Source organism: Monodon monoceros, unplaced genomic scaffold (genome assembly GCF_005190385.1).
Source record: "Monodon monoceros isolate NGI ecotype Baffin Bay Population unplaced genomic scaffold, NGI_Narwhal_1 Super_Scaffold_8, whole genome shotgun sequence".
Classification (NCBI taxonomy): domain Eukaryota; kingdom Metazoa; phylum Chordata; class Mammalia; order Artiodactyla; family Monodontidae; genus Monodon; species Monodon monoceros.
Genome location: NW_021703785.1, coordinates 71,811,639 through 71,834,489, shown reverse-complemented (window position 1 = coordinate 71,834,489; position 22,851 = coordinate 71,811,639). Strand labels below are relative to the sequence as shown.

Here is a 22,851-nt window from a genome sequence, read left to right as displayed (position 1 = left end):
TCGGCTACGGGATTTTAAAGTCTGTGTCCCTAACCTGAGCCCAGTTTTGAGGTCCCAGGAGTGATGGAGAATATCCATCCCAGCAACAGAGGGACTTGCTCCAGAAAATTCACTGGGCTTGTATTTTAAGCCTTAGCCAATCCAGCCCATATAGAAAAATCCTCTGAATTGAATATCTGAAGCATAGCTTTTCTTCTTCGTTTTTAGTTTTGTCTATTAAACGTATTTCCTTAAAAGCACATTTGTCTTCACGTAATTTACATGATGGATTTCAACATATCTAAGGTATAAAATGGGTTTCAAGGAACAGCCCAGTTTGTATTACTGTACTTACTGGAAACTAGGCTTCAGAAGACTGTGGCTCACCTTTCACCCGCCAGCTGGAGCCGGCCAGGTTGTGAATAAAGCATCACTGGCCTGTGTCTCTGCTCCCGTGGTACCATTCCTGGAAGGCTTTGTGCTTTCTCTGCACATCCAAATCATAGCCATTCTTTTTTTTTTTTTTAAATTTATTTATTATTTTTGGCTGCGTTGGATCTTCGTTGCTGCGCATGGGCTTTCTCCAGTTGCGGCGAGGGGGCGGGGGGGGCTACTCTTTGTTGTTTCGGTGGCTTCTCTTGTTGTAGAGCACGGGCACCAGGCACACGGGATCCAGTAGTTGTGGCACGCGGGCTCAGTAGTTATGGCTTGTGGGCTCTAGAGCACAGCCTCAGTAGCTGTGGCCCACGGGCCCAGTCGCTCCGCGGCATGTGGGATCCTCCCGGACCAGGGCTCGAACCCGTGTCCCCTGCACCGGCAGGCGGATTCTCAACCATTGTGCCACAAGGGAAGCCCCATAGCCATTCTTATAGGCTACTCTTCGTTGCGGTGCACGGGCTTCTCATTGCGGTGGCTTCTCTTGTTGCGGAGCACGGGCTCTAGGCGCGCGGGCTTCAGTAGTTGTGGCACACGGGCCCTAGAGCGCAGGCTCAGTAGTTGTGGCACATGGGCTTAGTTGCTCCGCGGCATGTGGGATCTTCCTGGACCAGGGCTCGAACCCGTGTCCGCTGCATTGGCAGGCGGATTCTTAACCACTGCGCCACCAGGGAAACCCGAAACTCTTTCTTAATGAAATCGCCCTGGTTTTTGACCCTGTTAAGAGCCTGGCAGTCACCTTTGTCCTGTGAATTCCCAGATTTTTGTTCTCTCTTGTTTCTGTTGCCTCAGCTAAAATGTAAGCTTCTGCCTTAAGCTGTGTGCCTTTTCCCTGCCCATTACCCGGCAGCATGCTTTCCGTCTAGGAGGTGCCCTTAACTTTGGGTGAATTAGCACCCCACAACATTTTAAATCATAGCTGCACAAAGCCTCTTATTTCCCTCCCCATCTCCTCTTTCCCTGAAAAAAGAGAGGGCTTCCCTGGTGGCGCAGTGGTTGAGACTCCGCCTGCCAATGCAGGCGACACGGGTTCGAGCCCCGGTCTGGGAAGATCCCACATGCCGCGGAGCAACTAGGCCCGTGAGCCACAACTACTGAGCCTGCGCGTCTGGAGCCTGTGCCCCACAACAAGAGAGGCCGCGATAGTGAGAGGCCCGCGCACCGCGATGAAGAGTGGCTCCCGCTCGCCGCAACTGGAGAAAGCCCTCGCACAGCAGTAAAGACCCAACACAGCCAAAAAAAAAAAAAAAAAAAAAAAAAAAAAATATATATATATATATATATATAAAAGAAAGAGAAACCCATCAGTACTTGCAGTAATGGGAGTTCCGGATCCATCGGTGTATTTCCTTTGAATTCACTGATGGATGATGATTCCATCGGATTCACCGACGGTGGAGATGGGTCACCGATGCTATATCTGGAGAGAGGTGCTTTGTCCAGAGTGGGAGTCTAGCCAAGGCCTCCAAAGTGTGTCTGTGAAGCAAGAAGGGTCACATTTTGCTTTTGTACAGTGTTTTCATTGTGTTGATTTGATTAGGGGAGATAATCAGCCCAGGTGCTTTCCAGGCTGCTGGATTGCTCTGTATCTGTGTCCTGAAGGATTAGGAACATCTTTGTAAACATGGGGTAGAGGCCAGAGTTGAACTTGAAACTCTTTGGGAAGGGGAGTGTGTGTGTGTGTGTGTGTGTGTGTGTGTGCGCGCGCGCGCGCGTGCGCCCATGCACACGCACATACCTCTTGTTGCAAATCTCTGTGATAATTGCACTAGTTTCCTGGAAATCTTTCTGGAGGCAAAAAAACCCACCTTTATTTAAAAGTACATAAAAAATTTAGGAAGATGGCATAACCAACTTTAAAAAAATTTTCTAAAAATACCTTATTGAAATATAGTTGATTTACAGTGTGTTAATTTCTGCTGTACAGCAAAGTAACTCAGTTATACATATACATATATTCTTTTCCATCATGGTTTATCACAGGGTATTGGATATAGTTCCCTGTGCTGTACAGTAGGACCTTGTTGTTTACCCATCCAACTTTTAACTGACGTAGCAAAAGCCCAAACACCTATGTTTCCAGGAATTTTATGTCCTATCTTATTGATAAAGGGGAAATTTAGTCTAATTTCCCCTTGAGGAGGGGGTTGGGATATAGTCAGTTTAACTGTAAAAGAACTTGGTTTAAATGAGGGGTCAGTGAAATCTGGCCTGCGGGGCTGGGGGCTGGAATGGTTTTTACATTTAAGACTTTTGTGTTTAAAAAAAAAAAAATGAGACTGAGGCCACATGTGGCCCAAAGCCTAAAATATTTACTACCTGACTCTTCGCAGAAAAAGTTTGCCAACCCTTGATTTCTGTAACTGATTTGTTTTGCGGATGAAAAAACCAAGGCTCAGGTGGCCTGAGCTCATAGGGCAGCTGGTTCCAGTGGAAGGGGAATCGGGTTCAAGTGTCTGCAGATCTGGCTTCTCACCCAGCTTTCCTTGGACCGAATACACTTTTGTGATTGTTAACAGTTTCCCTTTGACTCCGTCATCCTAGAATTCAGTGATGTCTGCAGGGCGATTCTAATACTAACTACCCAGAGTTAGTCAAACTTCACAGGTTAAGGACACAGTTCTCTAAGTCTGTCCTCATTCAGACCCCAGCTGCGAGGTCTGGGGTCCCCGGACCACCTGCACTTCTGAGCAACTGGCTACAAATTCAGGGTTCCCATTGACCCTGTAGTTTCAGTAATAACTAGAATAACAGTGCTCAGGAAAGAGTGCTATACTTATAATTATAGTTTTATCAGAAAGGGTACAAATCAGGACCAGCCCAAAGAGACAGAGCGAGGTTTGGCAGGGTCTCGGTGGGAAGCTTCCTCAGGACATGTCACCTGAGCTTTGGTGTCCATAGTTTTGTTGGGGTTTCATTACATGGGTGTTATTACTTGTCCATATGTTGAACTTTCACCAGAGAGAACTTTCTACCTGAGAAACTTTCCTGCCTAACAGGGTGACCTTTGTTTTCCAAATGTTTCCTCCGCCTTCCCATGAAAGCTCTTCCTTCCTGTGTGTCCTGACCCCTCCCCCTCTCTTTAGCTCAGGATGTGTTAGAAGCTGCAATTTTCTGGCCGCCTCTTTTTTTTTTTTAATATCTTTATTGGAGTATAATTGCTTTACAATGGTGTGTTAGTTTCTGCTTTATAACAAAGTGAATCAGTTATACATATACATATGTTCCCATATCTCTTCCCTCTTGCATCTCCCTCCCTCCCACCCCCCCATCCCGCCCCTCTAGGTGGTTACAAAGCACCGAGCTGATCTCCCTGTGCTATGTGGCTGCTTCCCACTAGCTATCTATTTTACATTTGGTAGTGTATATATGTCCATGCCACTCTCTCACTTCGACCCAACTTACCCTTCCCCCTCCCCGTGTCCTCAAGTCCATTCTCTACGTCTGTGTCTTTATTCCTGTCCTGCCCCTAGGTTCTTCAGAACCTTTTTTTTTTTTAGATTCCATATATATGTGTTAGCATACGGTATTTGTTTTTCTCTTTCTGACTTACTTCACTCTGTATGACAGACTCTAGGTCCATCCACCTCACTACAAATAACTCAGTTTCGTTTCTTTTTATGGCTGTGTAATATTCCATTGTATATATGTGCTACATTTTCTTTATCCATTCATCTGTCAGTGGACACTTAGGGTCCCGCATTTTTATGGGATTCCTGTATATAGGTGTCCAGTCCCTGTGTCTCCCTCCCGCACCCCCAGACAGGAGGTCAGGCTGATGTCAACTGGCTCAACCCCCAACTCTGCAGCCGCCTGGTTTTTTCTGGCAGGTCAGTCCCCATTCTAAGACTGTCCACGGTCCACTATGAGTCACCTCATTGGCATAAACGCAGGTTGCTCAGAAGGGCCCATAGACACTCCTATTACTTGGGAAATTCCAAGGGGCCAGAGGCCACTCCCCCAGGAAGCCAGGGCTAAGACCAACCAAATTCTTTATTCTGAAACAATGTCCGAGGTCTGACTCTTTCCACAGAGCTAGTTAGAGGTGCTGCCCAAAGGCTTCTCACTTTCATAGGTTTCTGACTTAGGAAGACTAGAATATTTCCTTTCCAAGAATTTATTCTGTGAGATAGTAAAACTCCTTTGCGAGTGAAAAGGGCAGAAAAATTTTCCTTCTACCCATCTAGGTTCTTCAGCTGGTCTAATAATCAAGTTGGCAGAAGACAGCTTAACAGAAAAACAGATCATCTCCCCGGGTCCCATGTCAAAGTTTTCAGAAGGCAGACCCTTAGTGGCCCGTCGTGGACCAAGTAACCATCCCTGGTGGGAAGGATGAAGGGGATTGTAAGACACAGACCTGCCTGCTGGGCTCCCTGTCCCAAGCGAGTGGGGGAGGAAAGGGGTCAGGTTACCAGACCAGGGAGCAGTCCTTGGCTCCGGGGCTGGGCGGGGTGGGCCTCTTCAGAAGGCACACACTACATTAGCCCTTTGTGTATCCAGTTGACATGTGCTTACAGGCCGCCTCCTGTGTGCTGGGCGTTACTCAGGATGACGGGGTGGAGCCCGGAAATAGACGAAAGTCCTGCCCCCAGGTCTTGGCCGTCAGCCGTTCCTTCTGTGTTGCGCTGTGTGCATCTGGGTCTCCTCTTTCCTTTTACCTCGGCTTCTTTCTCAGTAGATGCTTCCTGACTTGCCTCTGTCTGCTGACGCCGGGTTTACGTGCGTGGGGGAGCTGTAAACACACAGTCCGATTTTGTACGGTGGTATTTTCAAAGTGCGCTAACTCAGGATTTATCTCATGAGTCTGAATTTGAAACCCAAGTCCCATAGTGCTTTGCTGTACGTGGTACAGTATTTTACTTAGGCAAGACATTTTCAACAAATTGTGTTATTTTGAAAATATTAACGTTTTTCTCCAAAGGAGGATTGGGTCCAGATGAGGCCACTGAGGCAGAAGAAAGTTATCTGAGTCTTGGGGGTGGGGTGAGGGAGACTGTATTTCTACTTAAAATAAAGTTCCAGATTTGGCCCTACTGTCGTATAGAAAGACGAGCTGGCCTGGTGCATGCCACGTACTTGGGACATATTTCACTTAGTTCTGTTATCACTAATTGTTTGTATCAATAATTTTTTCACTCTAATATTTATTATCCGACATTGAAATTCTTGTTTGGGCAAACTTGTTTCCTTTTTTTTTTTTTTTTTTTTTTTTTTTTTTGCGGTACGCGGGCCTCTCACCGCCGTGGCCTCTCCCGTTGCGGAGCACAGGCTCCGGACGCGCAGGCTCAGCGGCCATGGCTCACGGGCCCAGCCGCTCCGCGGCACGTGGGATCTTCCCGGACCGGGGCACGAACCCGCGTCCCCTGCATCGGCAGGCGGCCTCTCAACCACTGCGCCGCCAGGGAAGCCCTGGTTAATGTTTTTGAGAGCAGGAGCCAGCTCTTTTTTGCTTGTGTTCTTGGCTGCCTCTTACAAGGGATTCTCAGTTAGGACTGCCCGTTTGTGTCCCTTGAGGAGCTTTGAAAAGAAAAGCGTCAGAATTGGTCAAGGTTGGGCCCAGGAACTAGTAAATTTTGAGTGCTTTCTCGGTGATGATGTGCAGAGTTGAGAGCCACCGAACAAAGACCACCTGGCAGTGAACCGTTTTGTCCACAGTAGGGTCACGGGTCTGAGCCCTCGGTGCAGGTCACTGCATCCCTGCCTGGAGGATTCAAATCGACCTTTTATTAGACTGAAGTAAAAGGGACTTATTCAGCCAGCGAATATGAGTGCCCGCCGTGTGCCAGGCACTGTTCTGGGCGCTGAGGTCACTGCATTGAACAGAACATGTCTCTGCTGCCCTGGAGCTTTTGCTCTTGGACTTGGGAAGACAGACCATAAACAGTGTCAGGTAATGATGATAAAGCTGTGGAGGAGAGCAAAGTGGGATGAGTGAGCAGAGCGGAAAGCAGCACTTTGATTCAGGCTGGCTTAAGAACTATCCCCTGTCGGCATTAAATCAGCAAATGCTTTAAAACCAGCCTACTCCGGCGGCTCCCGGGCCAGCCAGTCTCCAAGAACCTGCTGCCCTCTGCTGACCCTGTGGATAAGCAGAGGCGGAGCAGAGGGACCCCGGAGAGCGGAGGCTGGAGGACAGGGTCTGAGGCTGGGGTCGTGTACTGAGACTTGTGCCTGGTTTGTGACCAGGGGCCCGGCTGTGAGCACATCTCACGACAGCACAGCAGCTCTCAACGCCCAGTTTGATATTTGGGTGTCCTTTTCTTAGGATGGGGATTATAACAGGATTCTAACCACTTTAAAAAAGATGACATACTTCCATAGCCAAAGCTGTCTCTTTCAAAATGTTTCTGAATGTGCTTTGTAGCTATGAAGTGGCTGTTTACTGAAGTGAGATGCCCGTTTCCTAAGTTATAGGCAACGCCTGTTTCTTTCATAGGTGGAAAGTGCGGCAGGTATTAGGGCAGATGCAATTTAAGGAAAAGCAGAGAAGACTGTCATCTGTAGGGCACTTATTTTTCTGTGGGCCTTGACGTCAGGGCCCCGCCCCACCCCAAGGTCAAATCGCGAGGTGGGTGGCCCCGTGCAGTGAGTGACCCTGTCTTGTATTTGGAGGGGTGTGTGTGTGGAGGGGTGTGCACCTGGGCAGACATATTGGGTGTGTCATCGTTGTCCCTGCCGACCCCTCCTCAAGTGAAGGTTACGGGGAGCTTTAGCCCAAGAGAGGCTCGGCGCTCTAGGACTGAAATCGCATCTTAAGGAGATAGACTGGCTTGGGTCTTAACCACAGAAGCCCTGGATGAAGGCTCACGTCGCGCCCGCGAGCGGGGATGGGCGGGATTCTGCTCTCAGGTCGCCAGGCGCGTCGGGGGAGAAAAGCTGCTGGTTCGTTCCAGAAACCAGGGGACCAGCCCTCTGCACTGAGGGTCTGGAATTTCATTCTGGAGCACAGAGGTGTCTTCCACCGTCCTCTCTGGCGGCCGAATGCAGGGCACACCCCCTTGCTGTGTCTCTCCGTTCCCCAGCGCAAAGAAGCCGGGAAAGCCTAGCTCGGGAATTCAGTCCCTGGGCCTGGAGGGGGAGCTCGCCCCGGGGAGGGGAGGCTCTGGCCTCTGCTCCCCGCATCCGCTCGGCCCACGTGGCCCTACCTGCAGGGGTGCGCCCCTCGCCACCCCCGCGGGGACTGCGCTCCCCGCGCCCAGGCCCGGCTGGCCGGGGACGGGGGAGGGGCGGGAGGGGGTGGGGCGGGAGGGCCGAGGTTTCCACCCCCGGGAGGGGCTCCTCAGCGCTGGGGACCGGCGCGGGCGGGGCGGGGCGGGGCCGACAAGCTGCGCGCGTCTCCAGGGGCCGCCGAGGTACAGCTGCGGCGCGTCCCCCGGAGCATCCTTTCTAGCTGGTCCCCGCCCGCCCGCCCGTGCTGCTGCCTGTGCCGGGCGTGACTTCTTTGTGTTCTGCTTTCTGACCGCGCCTCTTCTCCGCAGGACCTGTTCGTTCTTCTTCGGGCTACAAGAAGGCAGATGACGAGATGTCCCGGGCCACGTCTGTTGGGGACCAGCTGGACGCACCAGCCCGCACCATTTACCTCAACCAACCGCATCTCAACAGATTCCGTGACAACCGGATCAGGTAGGAGGCGGCAGCCAGCCGAGAGTCGCAGGAAGCGGTTAATTCACAGCTGGGATGTGGCTCGGCTTCCTCTCCTGGGCTTTTCCACGCACCTGGCCAGCCCCCCGCCCCTCTCTGCTGTCGCCAGCCCCCTCCACTCCCCTCCCCCTCAAGGCTGGCAGTCTACACCCGCGTTTCCAATCGGGTCATGGGAATATAGCTCGTACCTTTCTCTCCTTTGCGTTGGTTCTGTGCTCAGGCTGGCTGTGAGCCCGGAGGACGTTTTTAGGCTTCCGTCCCTGGCAAAAATGAGGTTTCTCGTCTCTTCATCCCTGAGTGCCCTTCCAAGAATTCCCCACTCCTGTTTTAAGCCAACTGATAGCTCTCCTTAACAAGTTACCGACTGTAATGTGGAGAAGCGCTTTATACTGGAATCCCTCAGGTCACAAGAACTCGCATTCGGCTCTCAATGCCCAGGACATTTGTTAAGAGGGCTTTATTTGCTGGGAAACTTTGCCCAGAGTTAGCGGGAAGACGGATGGACGCTAACATGTAAACGTCTGCTTTTTGCCGGCCACTCTCTTGGATGCTTTAGCTATACTGGCTTTATAAAATCTCAGAACCCCTTGAAGAAGGCAGTCTTACCTTCAGATGTGGAGACTGACGGAGAAGGATGTTAAATATGGCCATTTAGCTACTAAATGGCATAGCTGGAAATAGAACCTAGCCTGCCTTACTACTAAACCCAAAGTCTTTCTGCTGTGCAAAGCTAGATCTTTTAGGCATGTGAGTTAGCGTGTTTGCAAATTTCATTAAACTTTCAGGCTTAGACAACTTTATCTCTGGGATTGACTTCAGAGGATGTAGTTCTGTGAGTGGCTCAGAACACCATGCTCAGGTGTAGAGAAGGTAAGTGATTGGTCGGGTTACATACGGATTATTGACAAACCAGGCCAGGGCTCCTTTGTGAAAGCGCCAACTAAAGCTTTGTTATGTGTTAAGTGTTCCTCTGCAGCCGTAGCACTTGAGCTTAGCCTGACATCTTTCTTCAGAAAGGCCTGGCTGTTGGACATTATTGTAGCTTGATAGGATTTGGGATAAAATAATGGTGCATATACTATGCAGAAGTGACGCTTTCATTTATTAAAAGAGTGTTAGATTATCCTGGATGGCTCTATTTCGGGTTTTAAGAATGACCGTTGGGGCCTATTTAATACTTAAGCGTGTAGCTTGGAAGAATAGCTGAGACCGAATTCAAGGCTGAGTGGGCTTGGTTTAAGATACAAAGCCTCAAGCACGAGTTCCCGCTTCACTCACTGGGATAGCTCTAATCAGAAAGACAGTAGCAGGTGTTGGCGAGGATGTGCAGAAATGGGAACCGTCCTACATTGCTGATGGGAATGAAAAATGGTGCAGCTGCTTTGCAAGACAGTTTGTTTCTTAAAAGGTTAAATGTAAAGTTACATATGATCCAGAAATTCGAGGTGTATATACCCAAGAGAAATGAAGACGTATGTCCACACAGAAACTGGTATAGAAGTCCCTAGCAGCATTATGATAGTAGGTAAAAGTGGAAACCGTCCAAATGTCTGTCGACTGACAAGTGAGTAAATAAACCGTGGTACATCCATACAGTGGAATATCATTTGGCCACAAAAAAGAATGCACTTCTACAACATGAATTAACTTTGAACACATTATGCTAGGAGAAGCCAGTAATAGGCCTCCTGTATGATTGTATTTATATGAAATACCCAGAGGAGGCAAATCTACGGAGACATAAGATTAGTGGCTTCTAGGGCTGAGGAGTAGGTTGGGAAAAGAGGAATGACTGTAATGTACACGAGGTTTCATTGGGGTGATGGCTACACAACTCTGTGAAATATACTTAAACCACCTGCAATGCGGCACTGACATTATAGTTCCATTTCCTTAGACTTTCTCATGTGTGACCTTAAGATATTTTCAAGTAGTATTTTTGCTTAGTTCCTATTAATTTCGGTATCCATTTGTGCATGCTTAAAGCTGGGAGAATGAAATAGGGGTCTTTGTTTTTTGTCTGAATTCTCTAGTTCCCATGGAAGGTGAAGATTTTTAAAAGCCTTGGTAGCGAGGCCTCACAACCTGTTCTGTCATTAAGACTCACATTGGCTTTAAAAATTTTTTAATTTATTTTTTATTGGAGTGTAGTTTATGTACAATGTTGTGTTAGTTTCCGGTGTACAGCAAAGTGATTCAGTTATACACCCATATATATATATAAATCCTTTTTCAGACTCTTTTCCATGATAGGTTATTACAAGATATTGAATATAGGTCCCTGTGCTGTACAGTAGGTCCTTGTTGGATCTGTTTTATATACAGTAGTGTATAAAACACCGCTAATTTATCCCTCCCCTCACCCCTCCCTTTTGGTAACCATAAGTTTGTTCTCTATATCTGAAGACTCACAATGACTTTTGAAACTGATTTTTATTATTAATCAAAGAGATTTCCAGCGGCTGCCTGTTATACAGTTTCATTTGTACTCTTGGGGGTGGGGGAGGGCTAAGTGGGAGCATACCGTGGGTTGGCTAGGAAGAAAGTAGGTAGACACAAACCATTCCATTTAAAGCCTTGTATGTGAGTGTATAATTGAATTAGTTAAATATGTTAAATCTTACAATTCATACAGTTTGAGTTCATGGCTTATACTGTGAGCATAGGTTTCAGAGTATACTGAATAGGCTCTAAGAAATTAAAGTATGGTGCCGGCTGTTCTAGAAAATGGTCTTCCAGTACTCACTTTACCTCCACTGTATATTTAATTAGGAACTACTAATGGTAATGTGACTCATAGTTCATTAAAGAATCGATTTTAAAGCTTCTTGGCATATAGTTTAAGGATTTTACAAAATGTTGAACAATATTGTTTCAGCACTTGAATATCGCTGAAATCGTTTTATAAAATACTGATTTTTTTAAAAAATAAGGCTTTTTGTCTTTGTCATGACTGTTTGTTGAAAGTTGATAAAGCTACTCAAAGGAGTATTTTCATTAAAGGGAGTTGATAAAGGAGTTATTTTTCTTAATATAGTTTTTCTTGGGAAAACATTAATGGTTTTTCCCGGAAGCTGGGGCATATGGAGTGTTGATCCCAGATAGCTTGCATCTAAACTGAGGCTTTTGAAAAGAAGGGACCACGTGGGACAGATGGGGCTCACGCTGGTCCATGGAGTGGGGGTGTCTGGTGTATCTGATGCCCCGCACCTCTGTAGGCTGGCCCTCCCTGGAACCGAGCTCTTGCACTTACCCTCCCCACCCGAGGCCATCTCTGGCTTGGAACCTCATGATGGTGGCAGTTGCTATGTGACTGCCTTCATGGGCAACTGGTGTTTTGACTTCACGGAAGGGGTTGGAGTTTGCCAAGGCGGGATGTGGTGGTTGTGTGTTCGGGGAGGTTGGTGAGGGGCAGCATGGTACAATTCAGGGCAGCGATGGATGGTCCGGGGTTAACGTCTGGACTGGTGTGTCCATCCAAGAAGGAGGCTCCACCAGGCGAGTGGGAGTGAGAAGGTCACTGCCGGGGTTAACTGGCTTTGGCAGCCCCAGGGGAATGCCAGACAAGGTGACTCAAATTCCAAGCAATTCCTTGAAATTCTGGAAGGGTTTGTGCCATGTCAATGGATGTCTCTCTAAACCTTGTTCTTGACACTGCAGGTAACACCAGCGTTTGATCTGAAGCTGTGGTAGGTTGAAGTTTTCCATTATTGAAGCCAATGAATTTGGATTATCAAAATCATAGAGAAATAGAACATGGTCTTTTTCTCCTAGGCATTGATCTTCTAGGACCTTAACTGTGAAGACAGTAACTGTCTTCAATCATCCAGCAATGACTAGATTTTACAGTGTAATTATTACATCTACACATGAAAGATTGTATATATGTCTACTTGACAAGATTCCTTTTTTCTCAAGTGTACAATCACATCTTTAAAATGTAACAGCTTTATTGAGAAATAATTCACATACCATATAATTCACCCATCTAGAGGATGCAGTTCAGCGGCTTTTACTATATTTAAGGTTGTTCTAAAGTTGTGGTGATGGTTGTACATTTTATCGCTTCCAGAGGAAACTCTGTACCCCTTAGCTGACATCTCCCCATCCCCTCCTCCCCGGCCTGAAGCAACCACTAATCCACTTTCTATCGCTGTAGATTTTCCTGTTCTGGACATTTCATATGAACGATACCATTTCCCTTTAAGCGTTTTAAGTTAAATATTAAAAGCTTATAGAAAGCTTGCTATTTAGTGGAACCTGGTGGCGAATAATTAATTTTGTGTATCTAAATTTTAAAAAATGTTTCAAGTTATACAGTTTTTCTTCCGGAAAATACCTTGAAATGATTTCCTGATCAAAGGAGTGGGCAATATTTATGTCATCAAGATCAGGCACGTGCAGTCTTTTTATGTGACTATCGAGCATGCCATTTAAAACAGTGAGTTTCAAGGCTGTCAAACGGTTTTCTCCAGTATTTGAAATGAGGCCTTCAGAGCAAGTTAGGAATGTTTACAGACACTCAGATTTGAATGAGTCATTCATTTCAGGTGGGAGTTAAAGATGGCGAAAATCTTCATTAAAGCGCTAACTCGAGCTTTGTCAAGCTATTGCATTGCTAAAAGTTGCTTTGCCTTAAGAGAAAATTGCTTCATAGGGATAGTTTGCTGATTTTGTCAGGATAAGTTTGGAGTAGAATTTTGCCTTTATAGAAAGGGGAATTGAGCACTGGGTGGTAGGTTTAATAGCATCACGGTTTCATAATATTAGGGTGGGATCCTGATGCCTAAGAGGAGATTTTTCTTTTACAGAGTGAAGAGAACAAAGTCATCTTCGAAAGCAGTTTGTACCCGAATAGCGGTGGTAAATGTTTGTATATGGTACCAGATCTAAGATCATGGAGGGCTGCGAGGATGAGCGATTCTCTCTAAACGGCTAAAGCCGCAGAATTTAGGTAGGATCTGGTCATCACACTTAAGGTGCTTACAGTTTAACAGAGAAACCATACCAAAATACCGGTAACAATCGTAACTTCCTTTTGATTCACCTACAGATCGTTGTCTTAAAAACCAAGGTTTATAGATCTCATGTGAGACAGTCATCCTTGTCAAGTTTGGCAAAGGTAAAGGTATATAAAATCCTTATCAAGAATAGTTGATGATGTTGAAAGCATTCCATTTGCCTACTTTAAAACGGCCTCAAGATTTTCTTCCATTTATGCTGTTTTTCATTGATCTGTTTATATTTTGAATAAAACTTGTATGTTCTTAAGGCATACAACATGATGGTTTCATACACATAGCAAAATACTACAGTCAAGCTAATTAACATATAATCTCTTCACAGAGTTAGCCTTAGCTATTTTTAATTTCAAGGCATATACTTGGTTAATCTCCAAACCAAGCACTCCTATCCTATATTTTCTGAACATGGATGTCACAGCACATCAGGAATCCTTACTCTTACACATGCCAGTAGCAAGTAAGGCCACAGAAGATGCTTGTAATTAGAACGCTTATCAGGTTTGCACCGCTGGACAAGGCTTTTAAGGCATTTTGCGGATAAAAGCATTCAAATCGGGGGCCTTTGGCACTGTTTATTTCAGGTCACTATGGCATGCTTGAGCTTCCTTGAAATGTAGTATTTTTAGAAACAAAAGCATGTCAGCCTTGGGCCAGTTTGTATTTGATGTTTCTAAGGAAACAGCAAATGTCTAGGAGAACCGACTTGGATGGGTGATTGCTTCATCGAGTTGACCCTTGTATGGGTAGATCTGGTGCAGATTTTGAATTTGACTAAAGAAATGTCTGTGCCATTCCCATTTATAAAAACAGGCAAAGGTGTTGGGTTTGAGTTCTAGTCAGTCACTTATTTTCCCCTCCCCTAGTCCCAGATTCTGTTTAACTCTTACTGTCTTCTGTGAACTTGAGCGCTTCTGACTCTTACTGATAAAAAGAATTAAGCGTCAGGATTTGTGAAAAACACAAGTTAAAATTAACCAGAATTGGAGACGACTAGGGCGACGTGACAGCTACACGCAGTGTCAGTTCTAAATCAGATCTTGGCACAGAAAAGGTACATGGGAGGAAACACTGAACTTATTTTTTAAATTGAAGTATAGTTGATTTACAGTGTTGTGTTAATTTCTGCTGTCCAGCAAAGTGATTCAGTTATACACATATATACATTCTTTTTCATATTCTTTTCCATGATGGTTATTGAATATAGTTCCCTGTGCTATATACAGTAGGACCTTGTTGTTTATCCATTCTCTACGTAATAGTTTGCATCTGCTGATCCCAAACTCCCAATCCAGCCCTCCACCCACCGCCCGGCAACCACAAGTCTGTTCTCTATGTCTGTGAGTCTGCTTCTGTTTCATAGATAAGTTCGTTTGTGTCTTATTTTAGATTCCACATATGAGTGACATCATATTTGTCTTTCTCTTTCTGACTGACCTCACTTAGTATGATAGCGTCTACTTGCAACTGTGTTGCTGCAAATGGCATTATTTTGTTCTTTTTCATGGCTGAGTAGTATTCCATTGTATATATGTAACACTGGTGAATTTTGAACTCTGTAGTTGGGGTAGTATTGTGCCAATCTCATTAAATTAGTTTTGATCATGATTCTAAGGTGATAGGAGATACTGACTTTGTGGGGGGCCTGGGTGAAGGTTTATGGCAACTCTGTACTATGTTTGCGACCCTTCTGTGAGCATCAACTTATCTCAAAGTAAAAATACACTAAAAACCAGAAGTATCCGGGAGAATAGGAACTAAATGCTCAACTCTTGCCTTTCTGTTGGATGCTTTGGGCGACGTTGGGTCCTTACTGGGGACAGATGTGTGTTTGAAGGGATGGTGGCCAGTATCTTCACGTATCCACGGTGCCGATCAGATGGGAAGGCAGCATCCCCTTAGCTGGCAACAGTAGGGTCTGTTTGCAAACGTCCGATCTAGTTGTGTCGAAGTTGAAAAAGTAGAACCGTGGGCTGCAGAAAATTCTGCGGTCAGAGTTCAGTCATGTGAGCTTTTGTGTAGTTATCTAGAAAGTAGCGTCTAAGTGTTCATTCTGCTACTTCTGGCTGAGTCACTCAACGAACAGCAGAAGCTTACTCAGAAATGCCAATCAGCAACCCTTTCAAGAGGGACAAAGCCTCGTGAGAACAAAAGGGGAGGTCTGACCATTGTTGGGAGGGAGGGAGGTTTTCCAAAGAAATTTCCTGAAATCCATGAGGTTGGCTTGGATCATCTAAATGCTGATCTGCCCTTTTCTCCTAAATGAACACCAGCTCTTCAGAACTCAAACTGTAGGCTTTCAGATACCCTTACCTATGTTTTTAATTAGATGTAGTTAGGAAAGGATTTGGGGTTGAGTTTGGGATGTTGTGGTTGGTCCTTCAGAGGGATTATTCTCTCTATCTTCAGTATTTGTCCTCCATAGGCTCCTGGAGAGGTTTGGCTGGCTGGGGCTTTCAGACCTGCCTGAGACAAGCTGACAGCTGGGGAGAGGGCCTCGCTCTGTCACATAAGCTCTACAGCCACATCAGTGGTCTCCAGATTTTTTTGATCACGTGTCCCGTCAGTAAAACTTTTTACCATGAACCTGGAACATGTCTATCTAACTGTCTGTCTATATGTATTACTATCATTGTCTGAAGACCCAATACGTATTTACCAAGATTCTCAGTTAAGAATTATGGATGTCAATCCATATTGTTGGTAACTTTCTTGATTTTTGAATATTTTCGGCTGATTTATCAGATTTAATTAAATTATCCTAACATTTAACCTGGAAAAATGATTTTGAAGAGCTTTTATTTCCTAAAGGTGCCAGTTGTACTGTTTATTTCCTTGTCATTCGTTTATTATTTTCAAAACGTGGTTTGCTTCATTGCGTGGTTCTTTTTTTTTTTTTTTTTGGCTGCTGCGTTAGGTCTTCTTTGCTGCGAGCAGGCTTTCTCTAGTTGCAATGAGCAAGGGCTACTCTTTGTTGTGGTGCGCGGGCTTCTTGTTGCGGAGCACGGGCTCTAGGTGCGCAGGCTTCAGTAGTTGTGGCTCATGGGCTCAGTAGTTGTGGCATGCAGGCTCTAGAGTGCAGGCTCAGTAGTTGTGGAGCATGGGCTTAGTTGCTCCGCGGCATGTGGGATCTTCCCGGCCCAGGGCTCGAACTCATGTCCCCTGCATTGGCATCTGGATTCATATCCACTGCGCCACCGGGGAAGTCCATTGCATGTTTCTGAAGCCACTTGTTCTTTTTGGGAGAGTTAGTCTAGTTGACAAGCACGCCTAGCTGGATGCAGACACTGAAACATGCAGTAATAAGCTGAGAGAACGGCCAGGGGAGGGCACCTTTGTTGCTCCCTTAGTCACTTAAGCTGCCAGGACAAAATACCATAGCCTGGGGGTTTAAACAACAGAGATGCATTTTCTCACAGTTCTAGAGGCTGGAAGTCCAAGATGGAGGGTGCCAGCATGGTCAAGTTCTGGTGAGGACCCTCTTCCTGGCTTGCATACCACCACCTTCTCACGTGGTGAGGAGAGAGAGAGAGAGAGAGAGAGACCAAGCTGTGTGGTGTCCCTTCCTGAGAGGGCAATAATGCCATCATGGGAGCCCCACCCTCATGACCCCATCTCAACTTAATCACCTCCCAAAGGCGCCATCTCCAGTACCGTCACGGGGGATGCGGGTGGGGTGAGGGCTTCGACATAGGGATTTTTCAGGGGACACAGTTCAGTCCACAGCATCCCCTGACCCCCACTGTTAGGGCGCTTCTCCTTCAGCTGTGTTACAGAGGGTCTTGGGGCATTCAGTAAAGGTTATTGAAGCTAACTTTTTGGAGGTACATGTGCATATAAGCTCTGATACCTTTCTCCTACACCCCAGGGTGGAAGCACCTGCTCTAGATTCTTTTCTTTGGAGAAAACCTGTGTGGTCTGACCCAGTCGGAGACCTTGACCTTAGGCCTCAGCAGCACCGAGACGCATGACAGTAAGGAGGCTGGAGCACCGTTTCCAAGCCTGCGCTGGTCTGTGCTAGGGAAGCACGTCAGCCCCCGACTGTCAAGAGTGATGCTCCGGGGCTGGGCATGGGTCATGGCTCTGCAGGGCAGGCCAGCGGCAGAGTGGGTGTGGGTGAAGCTGACGGTAGATGACCAGTGAGCTGGGTTGGAGGTGAGTAGTGGCTCACGTCGGGAGGGCATCCAGGCATGGGGGAGGCGCGTGCGAAGGGCAGAAGGTCTACCAGCCATGTGTGTGCCTTTCCAGAAACGATGCGATGATGCCTGAGGTGCCGAGAAAAGCCAGGCTCCTGGAGGTGAGTTAGCTGCAGAGAGGAAGGCTTTTAAAGGGGCAGGTGACAGCGTTACATTGTTTCCGGGACCCTTCCGGCTGATGCAGTTATATAAAGGAATATTCCTTAAGTTATCCAATCAAAAAATGACTCCTTTATTTCTGCTCCTGTAAAGAGTGGAGGTTTCAAAAGTATTGTCTAGCATATGAAATGTGTTACCAAGCTCTGACAATTTAAAAAGAGCTCTTTATTTGAAAACAGTGAGGCGACATAGGCTGAGTAGTGCCATACTTACTTCCCCAGTATTCCGTCTCTGTTACAACTGCCTCCTGTTAGTGTTTCATGTTACCTTTACAAATCATTAATCATTCTAGGGTTGATAGATCAGAATAAATTGAATTACCTCATAAATGACTATGGCAGAAGGGCAAACAGAAACATTGACTTCTCTCAGTGTTACTCTTCTGCTGGACAGCTGCCACTGGGATTTCAGTAAAGTTTTGTTCACTATGTTTCCTTAGATGTTGCAGGAGAAATAATTTTAAGGACAGGAGGGAGTGTGTGTGCACGTTTATACATAGTTATTCTCCGTATGGAGGTCTTGACATGGGGCAACCATGTTTATAAGCCCAGTATTGTCAATATTATGAAGTTGGGAAACTCCAAGGCCAAAGAAAACATCATGGGAGATTCCTTCTGATGTCTTTACCAATCTCCTTCCTCCATTCTGTGTAAATGTCTGCGTGCGCACGCGCCCGCACACACACGTACACACATACACACACACGCACATACGCCCGAAATGCTCACTTAATGCTCATAATTCATTTGCCTACAAAGGAACATCTGTCTCCATTGAGGGTTGGAGAAGTTATCTGTGATATTGTTTGCTATGGAATAAAATAAGTGTTTTATAGAAACCAACCCCTGATGTTTAAGGATTTGGGAATAGCGGATTGCTTTATAAGAAAGTTAGCTCAGTTAGGTTTTAAATCATAATACTTTCTATATAAATAGTTCACAGATATTAATGTTCTTCACAGCCAAGTATGTTTTCTCACCTAGCAGCTGAAGATAAATCAATTATGCATCGCGTGTTCTTTTGAACTGTTGGGCCAAGGGACCTCATGAATTTTGATATTTTGAGATACTACAATTAGAAAAAATGAATACAGTAAGAATGTCTAGGCTTTTTGAGAAACTCATATGCTGTTTACTTTTTGAAATACATCGGGTATTTAAAAAATTAGAACGGCCTAAACATGGGTCCACCTATGTCCGTGGAATAGTAATGTTGATAACGTAATGAACAGAGCAGTAGTTGAGTGATAGAGCTTTGTTGTAACGTCTGAGATGTATTCTCTGCTTAGTAAGACTTTGAAGAGAGTTGCTGACTGAGGGGGCAGGGGGTCGGGGAGAGATGGATTGGGAGTTTGGGGTTAGCAGGTGCCGACTATTACATATAGAATGGATAAACAACGAGGTCCTCCTGTACGGCACAGAGAACTGTATTTAATATCCTACAGACCATAATAGAAAAGAATATGCAAAAGAATATATCAACATATATGTGTAACTGAATCACTTCGCTGTTCAGCAGAAGTTAACGTTGTAAATCAAGTATACTTCAGTAAAATAAAATAAAAAAAGAGTGAATTGTCTCTAAAACCTTTTTGCCAGGTTGATGTAGCCCATAAATGATCAAATGCATTTTTGTGGAATTTTTGCAAGTGACCATCAGTGCCGATGGTCACTTCATGCTTGCACTCCACAGGCCATATTGCGCTTCCCATTTCCTGTCGCATGGTTGGAGAGACCAGGATGTATAGATCATTTTTTTTTTAAAAAACCTTACATTGCATAAGAAAAATCTGTTTATTTGGTCTGGGGTGGGGCTCTGACTTCTGTTGGAAACTAGCACGTGGTGATTTTGTTGAAGGCGATCCTATTGTCACCCGTCCTGCAGTGCGTATGTCAGGGGATCATTGTGAGGATTAATTAATTAATATGCATAATTACTGAATTAACATGCAGAAAACACTGTAAACAGTGTCTGACTGAGTGCCTTATGAATTTTGATGTTCCCGTCATTTGCATTTTAGATAGTATGTTTGGCAATAACTTTCCACTAAACTTTGTATATAATCACTTGAGTTTAAAAAAAAAACAAAACACCCACCAGGTTTGGTGTTGTGTTAGTAGAGATTAAAAAATAATGTGCACATTGAATAGGCTGAGTGGATGTAAGGAACAAACACAAACATTTTCGTTTTGCTTAAACCTGATTTTTAAGATTTACTTTTAGTGTTTGCCTGAGGTTATCACAGAGAATTTTAAATTACTAAGTACTTACTGGAAAAATAGTAACAGAAAAAACTAGCAGTGTAAACTTTTTTTTTTTTTTTTTTTGAATAGCCCGAGGAGGAAAGGCAATCAAAGTGAAGTAAAGTGGGCGAAGCAAATCTGGTCTGTAGGTCTTGGCTCTCCTGATTTCTGGCTGAATGACCTGTGCCAGTAATTTCCTGCATTTCCTCATTTGTCAGATGGGAAGCACATTTCCTTGAAGGTTTCTTGTGATCACGTGAGGCTCCAAGTGTGAAAACGTCCAGAACGTGATGCACCATGGATATTGCCTCTCCGGTCCTTCATAATATGTCACGTAGGCCTATCGCTTTTTTTCTTTCCCTTTTTTCTTTTTAATTGTGCTAAATACACGTAACATAAAATTTACCATCCTCATTATTTTAAGTATTCGGTTCAGTAGGGTCAAGTACACTCACGTCATGGTGCACACAATCGCCAGGACTCTTCACCTTCCCAAACTAAGACTTTCTATCCCTCCAGCCTCCCCACCCACACTCCCCCTGACCCCCACTGTTCTATTTCCTGTCTCTCTGAATGTGTCTACTCCGGACGCCTCCTGTAATCTTCTTACTGCCCTTTGAAATAGTAATTCTCCACCATTGTCAGGAGTTTCAGGACTCTATCAAGCTGTCATTGTTTTTATGGTGTCTCCATCCTTTGATTCTTCTGTGCTTGATCTTACGTCTTGCTGTGTACCATGGTACAAAAAAGCCCCATTTTTCAAAATAGGTATAAAAGTTTAAAGGAAACTCAGATGACTTATTTTCTTCCCTGTTTCTCCCGTCGACTTTACCCATTTTCCCCTAATGGTCCTGGGAAAGTTGGGATATTCCTGGACCAGGATGGAGAATTGAAGGCTGGGGAAGAAGCTTGGTGGGATTGGGCATGGGCTTTAACCAGACCTGCCTTGTCAAGCAGGTGGTTTCTCCTGCCCCGGTTCAGGCTCTCTTTCTCCACTTGTTATGGTGACCCCCACCCCTCAACCATTTCCCTTCCAGGGGGTTATTTTTCTAGAACAGTGAAGGCTCTGGGATTCTTCATCCAGGGACCATTTCTACTTGTGTTGTGTAAGGTATGCAAGGCTGTGCTCATTCTACCGTTGGATTCCCGGTCCATCTCCCCCTGTTCCTTCTCATCCTGTGTTCTGGCTGCAGCGAGGTGCTCCCTGGGCCTTTAATCACGCGCTTTCCCTGGAGTGCTTTCTCCTTCCTTGCTAAAGCCTTTCGGTCTTTTAAGATTTGGGTCTCACATCTCTCTTTTTAAAGATATATTATTGAAGTATAGTTGATTTACAATGTGTTAATTTCTGCCGTACGGCAAAGTGACTCAGTTATACATGCATATATACTTTTCCACTCTGGTTTACACAGGAGGGTCCCACATCTCTTAAGAAGAGTGCCCTTCTTGTCTCACATCTCCTACCCCCTTGGCTGTCCAGCCCACTCCCAACCCCGCAGCACTGCACTGAATGACTTTCTTCCACAGGTGAAGGTCAGAACTGAACAGAAAATAGGAATTGGCTTCACATGTTGTTCTAAGATTTCCCTTCCTACTTAATTGCTTATTGAACAGAACCGAACCCCCAAAGCAGTTACTTAAGCCTCAGAAATTTGTGTTTTGTGTGCTTTTTATGTTTTGCTTTTATATATAAAGTACTCCTGAAAGGGGGGCGCTGAGTTAAATGCTTTTAATGTCAGTTCTTCAGACTTAACATATTGTTGTCTGGCCTCAAATGCAGGTGCCTTTGGGATTTCATGTGATAGCTGGCACCCTTAGTCATTTCTATCAGCTGAAGTTTAAAATGTGTTCATTTGGCAAATTTATTTTTAGTCTCTAGTACACACCAGTCACTGAGCTGCCGTTGGGGATATGATGGAAAAGCAAGGCATTGGTGACTTGTCTCTTTTCCCATTTTGCTTTAGTTTTTTGGTGGGTTTGGGTGCAGGTGATGACTTAGGGATCACATGTGTTATCCAGGCCTGGATCAGCTAGTTCCCCTCTGCTTTCTGGCTCACACCCTCAGCCTCTTAGAAAAGGAATTCCAGGAGCAGAAGAGTCAGCGCAGCCTTCTGGTGTGTTCTTCCCGGGTCGTGCCGTGTGTCACTTTCACTACCACGGCACCTTCCTCTTAGGCTCACCTTGCGGTACAGACTGCACCCAGGTGAGGGGGCCAGGCTCCCACATCTGAGCCTGCACCCCTAAGGAGAGGCCGGAAGGGAGGTGTGGGCGAGGTGGAGCTGGAATCCCCAATTCACAGGAAAAAGGTACGTAACTCACCTGAACCCCACAGTTTGTGGAGGACCAAAGAGCCACCTGCCCGAGGTGCAAACAGTAAAACCGACTAAAAGTCTGTCTGCTGTGCCTTGTCCTTGTGCCAACAGCATTGGTCTGCAGTGTCGGCAATAAAATAAATACACATATATGCTTCAAACTAGCGCATTTTTATTACTTTTAAATACATGTCATATTCGACATGGGAATTAGGAGCAGTCCCAGGTAACCCTCTGGCCTCCAGTGCACACAGACTAGATTTAATAAAAATCTTAAAATGGAAACATTTTCATAATTATTCCTTGTTTGCAAATTGGAGACCAAATGAAGAAAATAAAAAGCTACCATTAGTGGTATGATTCAGTAGTTGTCTAAATTATATTTTTTACAGAATTTTTATATTATACATTTTTACAGAATTTATAATAAATTATATTTTTTGGTTTTGTTAAATTTCACCTGTGAGTTACTTGACAATTATTGACGTAAATGTTGTAGCAGCCTATAACCAAAGGATCAAAATTCAAACTGTTAGTTGTGCTTTTTTTTTTAACATGTTTATTGGAGTATAATTGCTTTACAATGGTGTGTTAGTTTCTGCTTTATAACAAAGAGTTGTGCTTTTTCTTGTACTATGATTTTAGTATTTATTGGCATGATCAGATAAAACTTAATAAAGGCAGTGTTTGCTGCTTCCCGGTCAATTTTATATGTTTTAGTTTCATGATTGTTACTGAATGTAATTTTGCCACACAGAGGAGGGGACTACTAAAACGCAATCTTCTCTGGGTCTGTGACCCATCGGATGCAAGCTGCCCCTCTGCCATCGTCCTGGGTCTCAAGCTGCCCTTGACCGTGGGCTGCATC

At 45.2% G+C, this 22,851-nt stretch overlaps 1 protein-coding gene across 3 annotated transcripts in view; it reads left to right on the top strand.

Annotated features, from left to right (window-relative positions):
- Positions 1-22,851, top strand: part of ATP8A2 (ATPase phospholipid transporting 8A2) — a 477,972-nt gene that overhangs the window by 21,527 nt on the left and 433,594 nt on the right. The window contains exon 2 of one of the 3 annotated variants that reach the window (XM_029210474.1): positions 7,893-8,037. In XM_029210474.1, coding sequence (XP_029066307.1) covers positions 7,893-8,037 — 145 coding nt within the window. Of the gene's footprint in view, positions 1-7,892; positions 8,038-22,851 lie in introns of those variants that run through there. The other 2 variants (XM_029210475.1, XM_029210476.1) reach the window with 2 other exon arrangements.